The sequence below is a fragment of the Pongo abelii genome, chromosome 14 (assembly GCF_028885655.2).
Source record: "Pongo abelii isolate AG06213 chromosome 14, NHGRI_mPonAbe1-v2.0_pri, whole genome shotgun sequence".
Lineage (NCBI taxonomy): Eukaryota > Metazoa > Chordata > Mammalia > Primates > Hominidae > Pongo > Pongo abelii.
In genome coordinates this window covers 101378277-101392119 of record NC_071999.2, presented here as the reverse complement: position 1 = coordinate 101392119, position 13843 = coordinate 101378277, and the positions used below count along the sequence as shown (strand labels likewise).

At 41.8% G+C, this 13843-nt stretch overlaps 1 protein-coding gene across 6 annotated transcripts in view; it reads left to right on the top strand.

Annotated features, from left to right (window-relative positions):
- Positions 1 to 13843, top strand: part of ABCC4 (ATP binding cassette subfamily C member 4 (PEL blood group)) — a 287310-nt gene that overhangs the window by 63522 nt on the left and 209945 nt on the right. For 5 of the 6 annotated variants that reach the window (XM_024230992.3, XM_063715003.1, XM_054529548.2 and 2 more), the window contains exon 4: positions 5810 to 6034. The exons of the other annotated variant lie outside the window; for it this stretch is intronic. In XM_024230992.3, coding sequence (XP_024086760.2) covers positions 5810 to 6034 — 225 coding nt within the window. The remainder of the gene's footprint in view (positions 1 to 5809; positions 6035 to 13843) is intronic. 6 annotated transcript variants of the gene reach the window in all.

Sequence of the window (13843 nt, the reverse complement as noted above, 5' to 3'; positions counted from 1 at the left end):
GCCTCTCTCTACCCCTAAGCCAGCTTCAGTAACTATCAACTCATGACCACTCTTGATTTTTATGAAGCCCTGCTCACTGCCCCCTCTGAAGAGGTGTGTGTGTGTGTTTTGAGATGGAGTTTTGCTCTTGCCCAGGCTGGAGTGCAGTGGCATGATCTTGGTTCACTGCAACCTCTGCCTCCTGGGTTCAAGTGATTCTCCTGCCTCAGCCTCCTGAGTAGCTGGGATTATAGGCATCTGCCACCACGCCCAGGTAATTTTGTATTTGTAGTAGAGATGGGGTTTCACCATGTTGGCCAGGCTGGTCTCAAACTCCTGACCTCAAGTGATCCACCTGACTCAGCCTCCCAAAGTGCTGAGATTACTTCGTGCCCAGCCGCGTGTGTACTTTTTAATTGAAGAAACCATGTTGCTTGCCCTGCACGGATTCCCAGGGTCTAGATTGGGCTCATTGCATATCCCTCCTCCCCGTGTCGTGACCCTCTCCCTCTGCATCCTTGCATGCTGTATCATTTAACATGTCCGTCTAGTACCAGAAGTTAGTAGTTAGATCTAGAAGCTTGATGTGATTCAGGTTTTATTTTCCCCCCTCCTCCCTTTGGCAGGAGTACTTTGTAGGTGAGGGTGTGTACCACCTGCCACTTCAAGATACCTCGCTTAGGTCTGGTTATGTGTGTGTGGTATTTGGAGCCATTCATGATCATTGCTTAAGATGCATTAATTTGTTAGGAGTTTGCAAAGTGGTGATATTCCAGTTCCTCATTTATTAGCTGAAATATTTGCATAAAGAGAAACTTTGCCATTATCAACTCTTTGATACTCTGAGTTACAGTACACCTATAGGAAAGGCAGGAGAAATGATTAATTTTGTTACTTTTTTTAAAACCAATTTTCAGAATAATGTGTGATTCTCCAGCATTTTCCTCTGGAGTTCATGGATTTTTTGTTATTGCTTGTTCTGTTTATTTTGATGAGTATGATTGTGAACTCATGGATTTAAACAGTTCTGATGTGCTGTTCATTACAGTTATTATCCCTGTGCCACGCTTTGGCTGTCTTTGGCTAGTGGGAGTCTATTGAAGTCGGGCCCTGAGTCTTTTGCATGTATACTATTAGTCTTTGCAGCTTCCTCATTTTCTGGTATGACAGATGTTTTAGGCTCCCTGAACAGTTTTTGCCCCAGCTGTGGAATCACCCATTTTTCCTAGCAGCTTTAACTCCTTTTATGTTTGTATTTAAAGATAAACATATCATGAATTTATGTGGGTATCTCCAAATCAGATTCAGGATGCCAGTGTTTTTACTTAATCTCTTCACTCTTACATCTGTATCTCTTTTCTCCCTTCATCTGTTCTTTTTTCTCCCTAGCCTAATCCCAGCTCTTGATATCAACATGCTTATTCATTTATTTTATTTTACAGTATCAACACTGTTACCCATAATATGATTTCTGAAAATAATTTAAATTTTTTTCTTTGCAGTTTACATCGTCCTTAGGGTAGATAATAATGTGCAGGGACTATCTTTTCAAACTATTTTTTTTAAAATCAAATCAACTAGTTAAACTATTTTGTTTAAAGTTAAAAAAAACAAATTATGATTCATCCTTTTGTTTGGTAGGTACAGTCTTTACTGAACATTGAATTTTCCCTGCTGTGCAGAATGGAAGGTCTTAGTTTCATCACTGAAGTCTCAGCATCCTTTTTTCCTAAGGGATTTTCTTGGAAGCCTAACATTCGGCAGCAGCTCTGATTAAAAGCCCTTTGTGGTCTTAAAAGTTCTTCAGGGTCAGGCACAGTGGCTCACGCCTGTAATCCCAGCACTTTGGGAGGCCAAGGCAGGCAGATCACGAGGTCAGGAGTTCGAGAGCAGCCTGACCAATATGGTGAAATCCCATCTCTACTAAAAAAAAATACAAAAATTAGTTGGTTGTGGTGGCACGTGCCTGTAGTCCCAGCTACTCAGGAGGCCGAGGCAGGAGAATTGCTTGAACCTGGGAGGCGGAGGTTGCGGTGAGCTGAGATTGCACCACTGCACTCCAGCCTGGGCAACAAGAGCAAAACTCCATCTCAAAAAAGCTCTTCACAGCGGGTCTCCAGCCCTTCCAGACTCAGACACAGAGATAGTGCAGGAGAGGAGAATAGTGATGTGTACATGCGTTGGTTTCTACACTCCAGAATCTTCCAGGGATGGGGAACTCGGGCCCTACCCTGATCAATTGGCCCTAAATGTGGGGGATGGGTCCTGAGCATCAGTGAGCGTGTAAGTCTCCTGGGTGATTGTAACACGCAGTCAGGACTGTACTGATTCAGAGAGGACTTCAGGTGTATCTGGAGTCTTAATGGTTATTATTTCCCCAGATTCGCCTTTTTTCTTCCTTATCTCTGGATCTTTCTCAGCCCTACTTTTGTCCCGTTTCCGCATTTCTTTTTTTTTTTCCTGAGATGGAGTCTTGTGCTATTCCCCAGGCTGGAGTGCAGTGGCGCCATCTCAGCTTACTGCAACCTCACCTCCTGGGTTCAAGTGATTCTTGTGCCTCAGCTTCCCCAGTAGCTGGGATTACAGGTGTGAGCCACCATGCCCAGCTAATTTTTATATTTTTAGTAGAGATGGGGTTTCACCATGTTGGCCAGGCTGGTCTTGACCCCCTGACCTCAAGTGATCTGCCCACCTTGGCCTCCCAAAGTGCTGGGATTACAGGCAGGAGCCACCGCGCCTGGCTGTATTTCCCCATTTCTAAAACAAACTGCTTACTCATTTTTCCACAGCTCACTCTTTTCTGCTTGTATTTTTCACTCAAACATCTTTGGTAGCTTGTTTCTGTTTCCTGTGTTTCCTTTCCTTCCCATGCAATCAGGTATGGAGCAGTTGGGCAAGGAACATCTGAAGTGCGTGGGGGAGCAGGAGCATAGAGGCTGCATGCCCACTTGGCCTAGACATGTAATGTTTCACTCCAAGAAAGCAAGGGATGGGGCTCAAATGTCAGGAGGCTGAGTACCAAATACTCCATTGAGAAGTATCTGCCTTCAAGTACACTGGGACTCCGGTAGAACCTGAAGTATGGAACATTGAAGTATCCTACTAGACTCTCAAAAATCTCCATGGTTTCACAGTTGAGGAGAATTCTTGTGAAGGAGTAAGGACTGTATTCTTAGCTTGTTTGTGGAAAGTCTCTTCACCAGGTCGTAGATTGGTTGGTCTCTAAGATGGAGAATTTATATGAGTTACTTTTGACCTTGGTACTGATATTTAGAAAGTTTAAATTTGGTTAGTTATAATTTTGATAATGAGTATTTTCCCAGTTGTTTTGTTTCTTATTAGTTGAAGGTTAAGATATGGGATGAAGAGGTCCATGGAAAAGCATGGGCCAAAAACCAGCATTACTCACAAGTGAACCCGTTTGCTTGACTGGATTATTAGATGCTGTCTCTCGGCAGGGAAATCTGGACAGTTAGGTAGTTGTGTCCTACCTGCCTTTTGCATTCTCTTTCGCTGGGTTTATTGCATCTGTTATTTTCTCTGGGGGCCATCCCTCTTGCCGTTTGAATCATACTCACCTCAGGCTGAAATGGAGAAGCGTGTAACAGGTAACAGTGACTCCCAGGGACCGTGAGAAGTTTCAGGAACATTTAGAAAGGCAAAGAGCACTGAGCGTCTGGCTGATAGCTCAGGTGTGTCTGCTGCGGCCCTGGTTGCCCTTGGCACTCCTGAGCCGGGGCTGCCTGTGTGTACAGTTTGGCCTTCTTGCTTCTTGATGTAAACTTCCAGATTTTCATCTCAGTAAACTCTAAACAGTCCGTGTTATGACCCATTGTACTGGGGGCTCTTCCATAAACTCTTAGTGCCTCTTGAATGATTGGGCTGGAAATGTAACAGTGAGCCTCTGCATTCTTGATATCTGATCATCTTGTTCATAATTCTTCAACTAAATGGTGTTTTCTGATTTCTGTATCATAGGGGAAAACTTCCATGACCTCATGGAAGGCAATGCGGTTGGTGAAGTCTGTGAGTGTGTGTGTGTGTGTGTGTGCGTGCGTGCCAGGACAGGCGTGTTGGGATTTAATATCATGACCCATCTGAGGGATGGGAATGTCTTCTGTAAATATCCTGATCCTGCGCTAGTTGTTTGGGATGAAAGTGTGTGTTAATTTTGTTTTTGTTTTTTATTGGTTGTTCTTCCCTCACTTCAGATAGACAGAAAACAGCTATCAATGTCAAACCTGTCAGGTGTTTATTATGTCTTTGTTAAGAAGGAGAGATTGCTTAAAAGGAAAAGTTGTTTTTCAAAGTCAAGGTCTTGAAAGATTTTCAAACATTTTGCATTTTGTCTTTTGAGAAGTCAGGAGGAAATGATGTCGAGGGCCTACATGTTTACTTTTGGTGATCTGGATTTGCTTGCAATGAGTGTTTGGTTTTCTTTGATGGGGGAAAAGGGTCCCTTACAAGGGGTTCTAGAGGGAGGAAGTAGGTTACGGGGTGAAGTGCTCATTTGGCAGGGAGAGTAAAGGAAAGCTCCTTTGCTTACCTCAAACCATGGCTCAAGCTGCGTTCTGCTGTTTCTTTGCCTTTAGTCTTGGAGTTTAAAATTGCATTCCCTACATCTTGTTCAGAAGGTAAGCCCACATGCCTCCCAGCTCATTGGTGTGGGATTTAAATTTTGCCTTGGGGAAAAGATGATTATTAATATTGCTTCAAAACCAGGACCTTCAAAATATGGCTGATATAGAGAGCCACTGATGACATTACCTTTGAGCTCAATTTCTGCTGTGTTTAATTTTTGACTCCACACTGCCTGAGCCAAAGTGGCAGTTCTTCTGGGCACATCCAGGCTTGTAGGGGGCAGAAACATATTGAAGCAATGTCCTGTGGGTCCAAGAGCCAGGAATCCTCCCAAGCCTGGTTCTTTTCCCCACTCCGTCTGAAGCTGGACTTGGTGGTCTTAGATCTACTGACAAGTGGAGTTTGGATTGGGAAAAATTGGAGAGTTTGATTTTCTGATATGGGCTTGTGCCAATATCTCCATTCACAAAGGCTCTTAACTGTGAAGAAGGTGGTAAGAGTGCTGGCCTCCCATACACGAGCTTTCTCAACTTTCCTGTGGGCTGGGATGTCAAGGGTACAGAGGAAGTGGAGTGAGAGCTGGGGTGTCTGTTTGCAAGCAAATTCCTTACTCCTCTTGGGCCATTTTTTTTTCCTTATTCACCTTAGGCCAGGACTTAATTTGGTAGTTTGCCAAGTGTGCTTTAAAGCCCTGTTTGTAATAGAGAGCACCCACAGTGTACTAAGCACAATTACTAGAACTTTATTGACTTTGAAATTAGAATTTTGATTTCAGGTTAAAACTCCTATTGGCTTGTCTTAAAGAAGAAAACAGTTCTGCTTTTCTTTTAGATTAGTGATGAATGTTGCACTTTGAAAATATAAAACTTGTGTTAAGAAAAAACAAGCCTGGGTGCGGTGGCTCACATCTGTAATCCCAGCACTTTGGAAGGCTGAGGTGGGAGGATCACTTGAGGCTAGGAGTTTGGGACCAGCCTGGGCAACATAGTGAGACCCTGTCTTGACCAAAAAAAAAAAGAAAAATTTAGCTCTACATGATGGTGTGCACTTGTAGTCCCAGCTACTTGGGAGGCTGAGGTGTGAGGATTGCTTGAGTTAGGGAGTTCGAGGCTGCTGTGAGCTGGGATTGTGCCAAACTATACTCCAGCATGGGTGATAGAGCGAGCAATATCCGAAAAAAGAAAAAGTAAGAAGAAAAATTGGTGTGGTCTGTATGTCTAATTAAAGGCTTTTCTTTTTCTTCTTTTAGGAAAGTGCCAAAGTAATCCAGCCCATATTTTTGGGAAAAATTATTAATTATTTTGAAAATTATGATCCCATGGACTCTGTGGCTTTGAACGCAGCATACGCCTATGCCACGGTGCTAACTTTTTGCACGCTCATTTTGGCTATACTGCATCACTTATATTTTTATCATGTTCAGTGTGCTGGGATGAGGTTACGAGTAGCCATGTGCCATATGATTTATCGGAAGGTAAGTGACATTCAGCATTAAACATGTACCTCACCTGAAGCATCAGAAGCATTCTGAGGAAGTTTTATGTAAATTAAATATTGCATAAATAGCCACTGCACTCCAGCCTGGGTGACAGAGCAAGACCCTGTCTCTAAAAAAAGAAAAACGAAGAAAACTTCTGTAAATAGAATCATTTACACCTTACTAGAGAAGCTTGCTATTTGCATCAGGCCAATGTTTTTTTCTTTATGCAAAATTTTCCAGTGTATAATGAAAGTTTCCTACTGCTGTCAGGGCACGGCTGCCTTTGATAACAGGCTGTTGCAGAATACTAAATTTATAATGAAATCTAATTAAAAATATCAAATTGGTTTTCAGTGTTTCTTTGCCTCAGTCTCATAGTTGTGTTTATGGAAATTGTTGTTGTTGTTCATTAAAACCTTCACTTACATCACGGTTGTATTTAGAAGTGAACTTCAGTGAAATTGGATCTATGAAATTAAATCTAGGAGAAAAGAATATATTTGAGAAAGGGAATTCTTGTGTTTTTAAAATGAACCATTTAGTCATATTCCATATAATTTTCTTAACTGAAGAAAAATGTAAATGGAATCCACGTCGGATACAGGCTTTCTTTTATATTCTAAATCTAGTTGTGGTTGTCTTTAATGGTATTTAAGAAAATAGTTAGATGTTTGGGATAACACTTTGAATTTTTGATTGTTTTTCACAATTTTGGAGAGAACTTATAGTGTTTCTATTTTATGTTGGTTTTCATTCAAAGTAAGTTTTTACATTAAACAGTTGTCCCTTGGTATTCGTGGGGGACTGGTTACAGGACCTCTTGAGATACAAAAAATCGGAGGATTCTTAAGTCCTTGATATAAAGTGGCATAGTATTTGCATATAACTTATTCACACCCTCCCATATATGGCATTTTATTTATTTATTTATTTTAAATAATTTCATGTTTTATTTTAGATTCAGGGGTTAGAGGTGCAAGTTTTTTCCATGGGTGTATTGTGTGATGCTGAGGTTTGGGTTTTGGATGTTCCCATCCCCCAGGCCGTGAGTGTGGTACCCGATAGGTAGTTTTTCAGCCCTTGTTGCATTCCCTCTCTCCCCACTCTAATAGTCTTCAGTGTCTTTGTTCTCATCTTTATGTCTGTCTGTACCCAATGATTACCTCCTACTTATAAGTGAGAACATCTGGTATTTGGTTTTCTGTTCCAGCGTTAATTCGCTTAGGATAATGGTCTCCAGCTGCATCCACGTGGCTGCAAAGGACATAATTTTTTTTTTTTTTTATGGGTGCACTGCCATGTACTTTAAATCATCTTGGTTTACTTATAATACCTAATACAATGTAAATATACATTATATACTGTACAATATACGATGTACATTATATAACTGTACACAATGTACATCGTGTATTGTAAATTGTACATTAAATACTTGTACATTGTAAATTGTACAATTATATAATTGTACATTGTGTAATGTAAATATACATTGTATTAGGTACTATAAACAAATAACTATTTAGGGAATAGTGACAAGAAAAAAATCTGTGCGTGTTCAGTACAGACACAATCACCTATTTTGTTTCCCCCAAATATTTTCAACCCCAGGTTGGTTGAGTCCAGGGATGCAGAACCCATGCATAGGAAAAGCTGACTGTATTTTCTTTCCCATCAGGGCAGTAATAATGATAAGACCTGATTTGATCTTTTCTTATTTTATTTGTGCTTTTGTATTGAGATATGCCATAAATAATACCATAGTTTGCTGTGTTCTTAACTGTTACAGAAGGAGTAGGATTTCTGGTTGCTTTACAAAGAAGTTGCCATAGAGATGCTAGTGTCAAGAGCTAAAGAACTTGTCATTAAATCAGTCCTGGATATCTCTTTGTCCTGGGCCGTTTTTTTAAGCCATTTAATTTTTTTTTTTTTTTTTTTTTGAGATGAAGTCTTGCTCTGTCGCCCAGGCTGGAGTATAGTAGTGCAACCTCTGCTCACTGCAACCTCCACCTCCCGGGTTCAAGCGATTCTTCTGCCTCAGCCTGCCGAGTAGCTGGGATTACGGACATGTGCCACCCCACCCAGCTAATTTTTGTATTTTTAGTAGAGACGTGGTTTCACCATGTTGGTCGGGCTGGTCTTGAACTCCTGACCTCGTGATCTGCCCGTCTCGGCCTCCCAAAGTGCTGGGATTACAGGTGTGAGCCGTTGCACCCAGCCCATTTAAATTTAAAGTATTCTTCTTTGACCTCGTTGTCACTTATCCAGAGCGTCCATAAGGTGTCCTCCCCAAGTCTTCCTTTGACATGGGGGAATCAATCTTGTAATTCTGTGAATCCTGGAGGCCTTGTGTCTTAGTGTCTATGGTACAGTATAACAGGTGTGCCTGGATTCCTTATGTGTGACATGAAAATGATAACAAGACTTGTATACACTAGTCAAGGGGTCCTCATCACCACCACCACCACCACCACCACCAGCAGCACCATCATCATCATCTGTGTTATTCTCCTGTACTCTCTTCTACCATTTAGGAGAAGAATACTCAGGTTTTTCTATAAACTAGCTAGATTTTTGTCTTTCAAGATCATACTTCTAATAAATTCATAAAAATTTGTACTAACACTCCACTTGGCAAACTTTAAAAACACCCTACATGAAGTCTGGTTTGAGGTAGTGGTTCAGTAAAACACAGCTCTTTGTACAAGTGAGATATTGTTCACCTGTTTTCCTTCCTCTTTTCCACTAACGCTTTGGAAAATAGCCTTTGGGAAATCTGATCTAAATCGGCAGATTTGCTTACTTGCATGTAAACATCTCCCAAAGGTATTAATTTGTCAGCTTGATTATCTTAGAAGTATTGTCTCTTTATGAAGTCAGAAATTGCTTGGGTTAAACCGTAAGACTTAACCTGAAATCCCAGAAACGTGGGAAAGACGAATATCCTCATGTCCTGCCTTGTATGTGGAAACATGCCCAGGTGAAGAAATAAGACACTTCCTCCTCACACGTGGGCTGCTTCCTTGGGGCAGAGGCTGGCTGTGCAGCAGGGCTCTGAAAGGTCCCTCTGCGACGCTGGCAGTTTCCACTGAGGCCCCTGTATCCTGATTCCCGGTCTGGCAGAAATCAGGTTGGGTGTTGCAAATGGAATGACTGCTGAGCCCATCGTCAACATTTGGTATTGAATGATCTTGCGGGATGTCTGAAAATGACTCGTCATTTATTTACTTTTTCACAGCTTTGGTAAAATTACTTTAGGCTTTTCATCATTAATTTTTCTTATTGTAGTAAAATATGCATAACATAAAATTTACTATTTTAACTCTTTTTAAGTGTACAATAGTTCATTTGCATTAAGTACGTTCACATCATTGTGCCTCCCAACCCTACCATCCATCGACAGAATTTGTTCATCTTCCCAGGTGGAAACTCTGTGCCCATTAGGCACTGATTCTCCACTCTCCCTTCTCCACAGTTATCAACCTTCTGCTTTCCAGCTCTATGCATTTGATGACTCTAGGTATTTCATAGACGTAGAATCATACAGTATTTGTTATTTTATGTCTGGCTTACTTCGTGTAGCATAAGGGCTTCAGGGATTATCTATGCTGTATTGTATGCCAGAATTTAATTCCTTTGAAAGGGTGAATAATATTCCACTACTTGGATATGCCACATTTTGTTTATCCGTTCATCTGCCACTGGACATTTGGGTTATTTCTGCCTTTTAGCTATTGTGAACAATGCTGCTGTGAACACGAATGTACAATTATCTCTTTGAGTCCTTGCATTTAGTTTTCATTTATTTTTATTTTTGAGACGGAGTCTTGCTCTGTTGCCCAGGCAGGGGAGTGCAGTGGCGTGATCTCGGTGCACTACAACCTCTGCCTCCTGGGTTCAAGTGATTCTCCTGCCTCAGCCTCCTGGGTAGCTGGGACTACAGGCACCTGCCACCACGCCAGGCTAATTTTTGTATTTTTAATAGAGACAGGGTTTCACCATGTTGGCCAGACTGATCTCAAACTACTGACCTCGCAGTCTGCTCACCTCAGCCTCCCAAAGTGCTGGGATTACAGGCATGAGCCACTGTACCTGGCCGAGTCCTTGCTTTTAATACTTTTGAGTATCTATTTATTTAGAGGTGGAGTTGCTGGGTTATGTGGTAATTCTGTGTTTAATTTTTTGAGGAACCATCATACTGTTTTTCACAGTGGCCACACCATTTTACATTCCCACTTATTCTTTAATAATTTGTCTGTTTAACTTGAGAGCTAAATGAGATGTTTTTATGAATCATGACTAGCTTTAATTTGGATTGATGGCTCCAAGGGTGGTCTGTTGAAATGGTTCATGGTGGTTTGTTCAGTTTCCTTGGAACTCTGTGTTATTTCTTATAACTTTTACCAAGTAAAAAGACTGCGCAGTACAGGCTGTATTTTAAATGAGGTTAACAGATTGGCATTAAGAATACAGGCTCCTCATGGCAATAGTGTGCTGAACATTGTACTCGCTCATGTTAGAATGTCGTCAGTCACAAGTCATATTCCCAGCGTGGGTTCGTATAACCTCTGCAGTGGGGACAGTGCCTTATCTCCTGTTTTTACTTTTTATCCATCTGGGACACAGAAGCAGGGGATGTGTCCATCTTCAAGTCTCAAGGGGTTACTTCTATAGCTTAGAGCGCATGAGTTGGGGAGTTGGGGCCATGTTGGAGGAAGACGGCCCCTTTAGTCAAACTGAGCCTGGATTAAGGATAGCTGAAGATCTCCAGCCCCAGCCCCCAGTGAGACTGGATCTCCCATTTGCCCATGCTTACCTTGGTTTAGGGCCAGGATAGATCTGAGCCTGAATGCTAAACGTCTGAATGCTAGACCTACGATGGAATGGAGGACAGTTTCATTAATCAGGACGGGCTTGTCATCCCAGCTTTTGTATTATCAAATACATTAGGCATAGAGACTTTTCCTTAAGATCTGTGGCCTAATTAGCTCAAGATTTCCTGACTTTGTGTCTAATTTGAAGAACCGTGGTGGTTCCTGCAGTGGGTTGGCTTCTGAGTTGTGGATTTTGATGTTGGGTTGGCTTGTCCTGAATGTCAGGTAAAGCCACAGCAGTACCTGAGCCTGCTTGCTGGTGCTCCTCTCTGCTGTTTGCAGATTTCTTTGCAGAATTGAGTAAGTTTGGGGAAACTTTTTATTCTGGATAAAACTGCTCGTCTTCACTTTCTTTAGAGCTACTCCGAAGGATAGTTTGAGGTAAAGTATCTGTCTGTCCTTCATCTTCCACCTTCTAAGGTGTGTTGAGTCCCTGCAGATTTTCTAGTTTTCCTTTATCATTTATTACAGATCTGTCCTGGAAGAATATATGGAATATATGTATGTAGTGTATCTCAAAGGGGTGCTCTCTATAGATTTCTGTGTTGAGAAATATTTGTAGTTACCCTAAGTGTATTGTTTAACCATTTAAGTGATACTGTGTGGTTCTCTTTTTAGAATTCTGTAACTCGGAGGGGAATGCATATTCCCTGTATGTAGGGAATATGGATACTCCAGGAATACATGTGTGTATTCTCTTGGATACTCCATCCAGAGTTCATATTATCAGGTACTCTTCATCTTTCTGGGGGAAGAATTCCTGTTTCTTTCAATCTTTTCATTTGAGAACCCTCCCCTCTTGACCATTTCCTTTTTTTTTTTTTTTTTTTTTTTAAGAGACAGGGTCTCCCTATGTTGCCCAGGCTGGTCTCGAACTCCTGGGCTCAAGGGATCCTCCTGCCTTGGCCTCCCAAAGTACCAGGATTACAGGTGTGAGCCACCACACCTGGCCTTTTTTTTTTTCTCAAGACAGAGTCTTGCTCTGTTGCCCAGGCTAGAGCACAGTGGCATGATCTTAGCTCACTGCAACCTCCGCCTCCCGGGTTCAAGTGATTCCCATGCCTCAGCTTCCCAAGTAGCTGGGATTACAGGCATGGTGGTGCATTTTTGTATTTTTAGTAGAGACGGCGTTTCACCATGTTGGCCAGGCTGATTGCGAACTCCAAACCTCAGGTAATGTGCCTACGTTGACCTCTCAAAGTGCTGGGATTACAGGTGTGAGCCACTGTGCCTGGCCTTGATCTTTTCCTTCTCTTTTCCTGGCATTGCTGCAGGAATTTTTAGGTATATTTTTATTAGTATATTTTTAGGTCAGTGGTCAGAGCAACAGACAGCCTCCTCTACCGCAGACTGAGTAGGAAGTGGAAGGTGCCCTCCCATGATGCACAGAGAGGCTGGGCTTGTGCACCCTTCCCAAGTCATGTCTGCCGCCCTATGCAATAAGTAGAACCTGAAGTAAAGAAATAAATGCACCATCATGCGCTGATGGTGAGAAGATTGCAGCCACCTGTAGCTCTCCAGCTGCATCCCAGTCTTCCTGCCTCGTCTCCCTCTGGGTTTTCTCAGTGGATGTGGAAAGACAATTGATAGAAAATTTTGTCAGCATCTGAGCCATACAATTTTGTGGTCATAGTTTTAAAACAGAACTTTTGTTTTTATATAAAGCTATTTTTATTTCACTGTAGACTCTATATTGCTTTATATTTAGACTGAATAGTATGCAATTACAGATATTCAGGGCCGGGTGCAGTGGCTCACACCTGTAATCCCAACACTTTGGGAGGCCGAGGTGGGTGGATCACTTGAGGCCGGGAGTTCGAGACCAGCCTGACCAACATGGTGAAACCCCATCTCTACTAAAAACACAAAAATTAGCCTGGCATGGTGGTGCATGCCTGTGATCCCATCTACTCGGGAGGCTGAGGCACAAGAATTGCTTGAACCCAGGAGGTGGAGGTTGCAGTGAGCTGAGATCCGTGCCACTGCACTCCAGCGTGGGTAACAGAGCAAGACTCTTCTTTAAAAAAAAGAAATTACATATATTCAACTTCTTTGGGCCTTTTTACAAAACTAGCAATTTCGTATGGCTCAAACTAATCTTTTGTCTATTAGTCTGTAGATCGGTTTCCTTTCTGAAGATTCGTAGAGAGCCTCTTGACGGTGTTGTCAAAGTGAAACTGTGTGGTGTGTGTGGAAGTTATCTCCCTGGACACATGTGATACTTTGGTTGGACTTCTTCTTCTAATATTATTTTCTAAGTTTCTGACAAAATTAGAATGACCCAGTAGTGCTTCTTACATTGTCTATAATACGTTAAAATTTTTGTTTCAAAAACTTTTCTCCCCGCCCCAGTTTTTGGTTTTACTTCTGATGTGAACTTGAATTGTACCTGGGCATTTTGTGAGACATTAATCTCATCAAGGGACAATTTGTCAGTCTTCTAGTTTGCTGGGGAATAGCTTAAGAGGAGCCAAGTTAGCTTTCCATAGCTTGGAGTTTGAGCTAAGAAAGCAAGTTGAGGAGGGAGGACTTGTTTTGTTTGGATTTTTCCAAGAGGAAATTTCTGCTGCTGGAGATTTGGGAGTGTCATATGCGTCCCATAATCTGATAATTGTATTTGCTTCACTGGGGTGTGGGTGCAAACTGGAAGAAAATGCTTTAGCTCAGTGGTTCCTCAAACTGCTCTCTGTTGTATTCATGAGGGGAAATCTTTAAAATACCACTGGTGTCTGGACTCTTCCCCTAAACATTCTGATTTAATTGCTATAGGGAAATTTTAAAAGCTCTTATGTGATACTAATAGGCCTCAAATATGTGTTCAGCTTAATTTTATGCTTTATAACTAAGACCTTCCAGTTCGCAGAGATAGCATATGGGTTGTGGGTTTAATCCCCCTCATTGGTGAATAACTCCTTCGGACTTGTAGGTA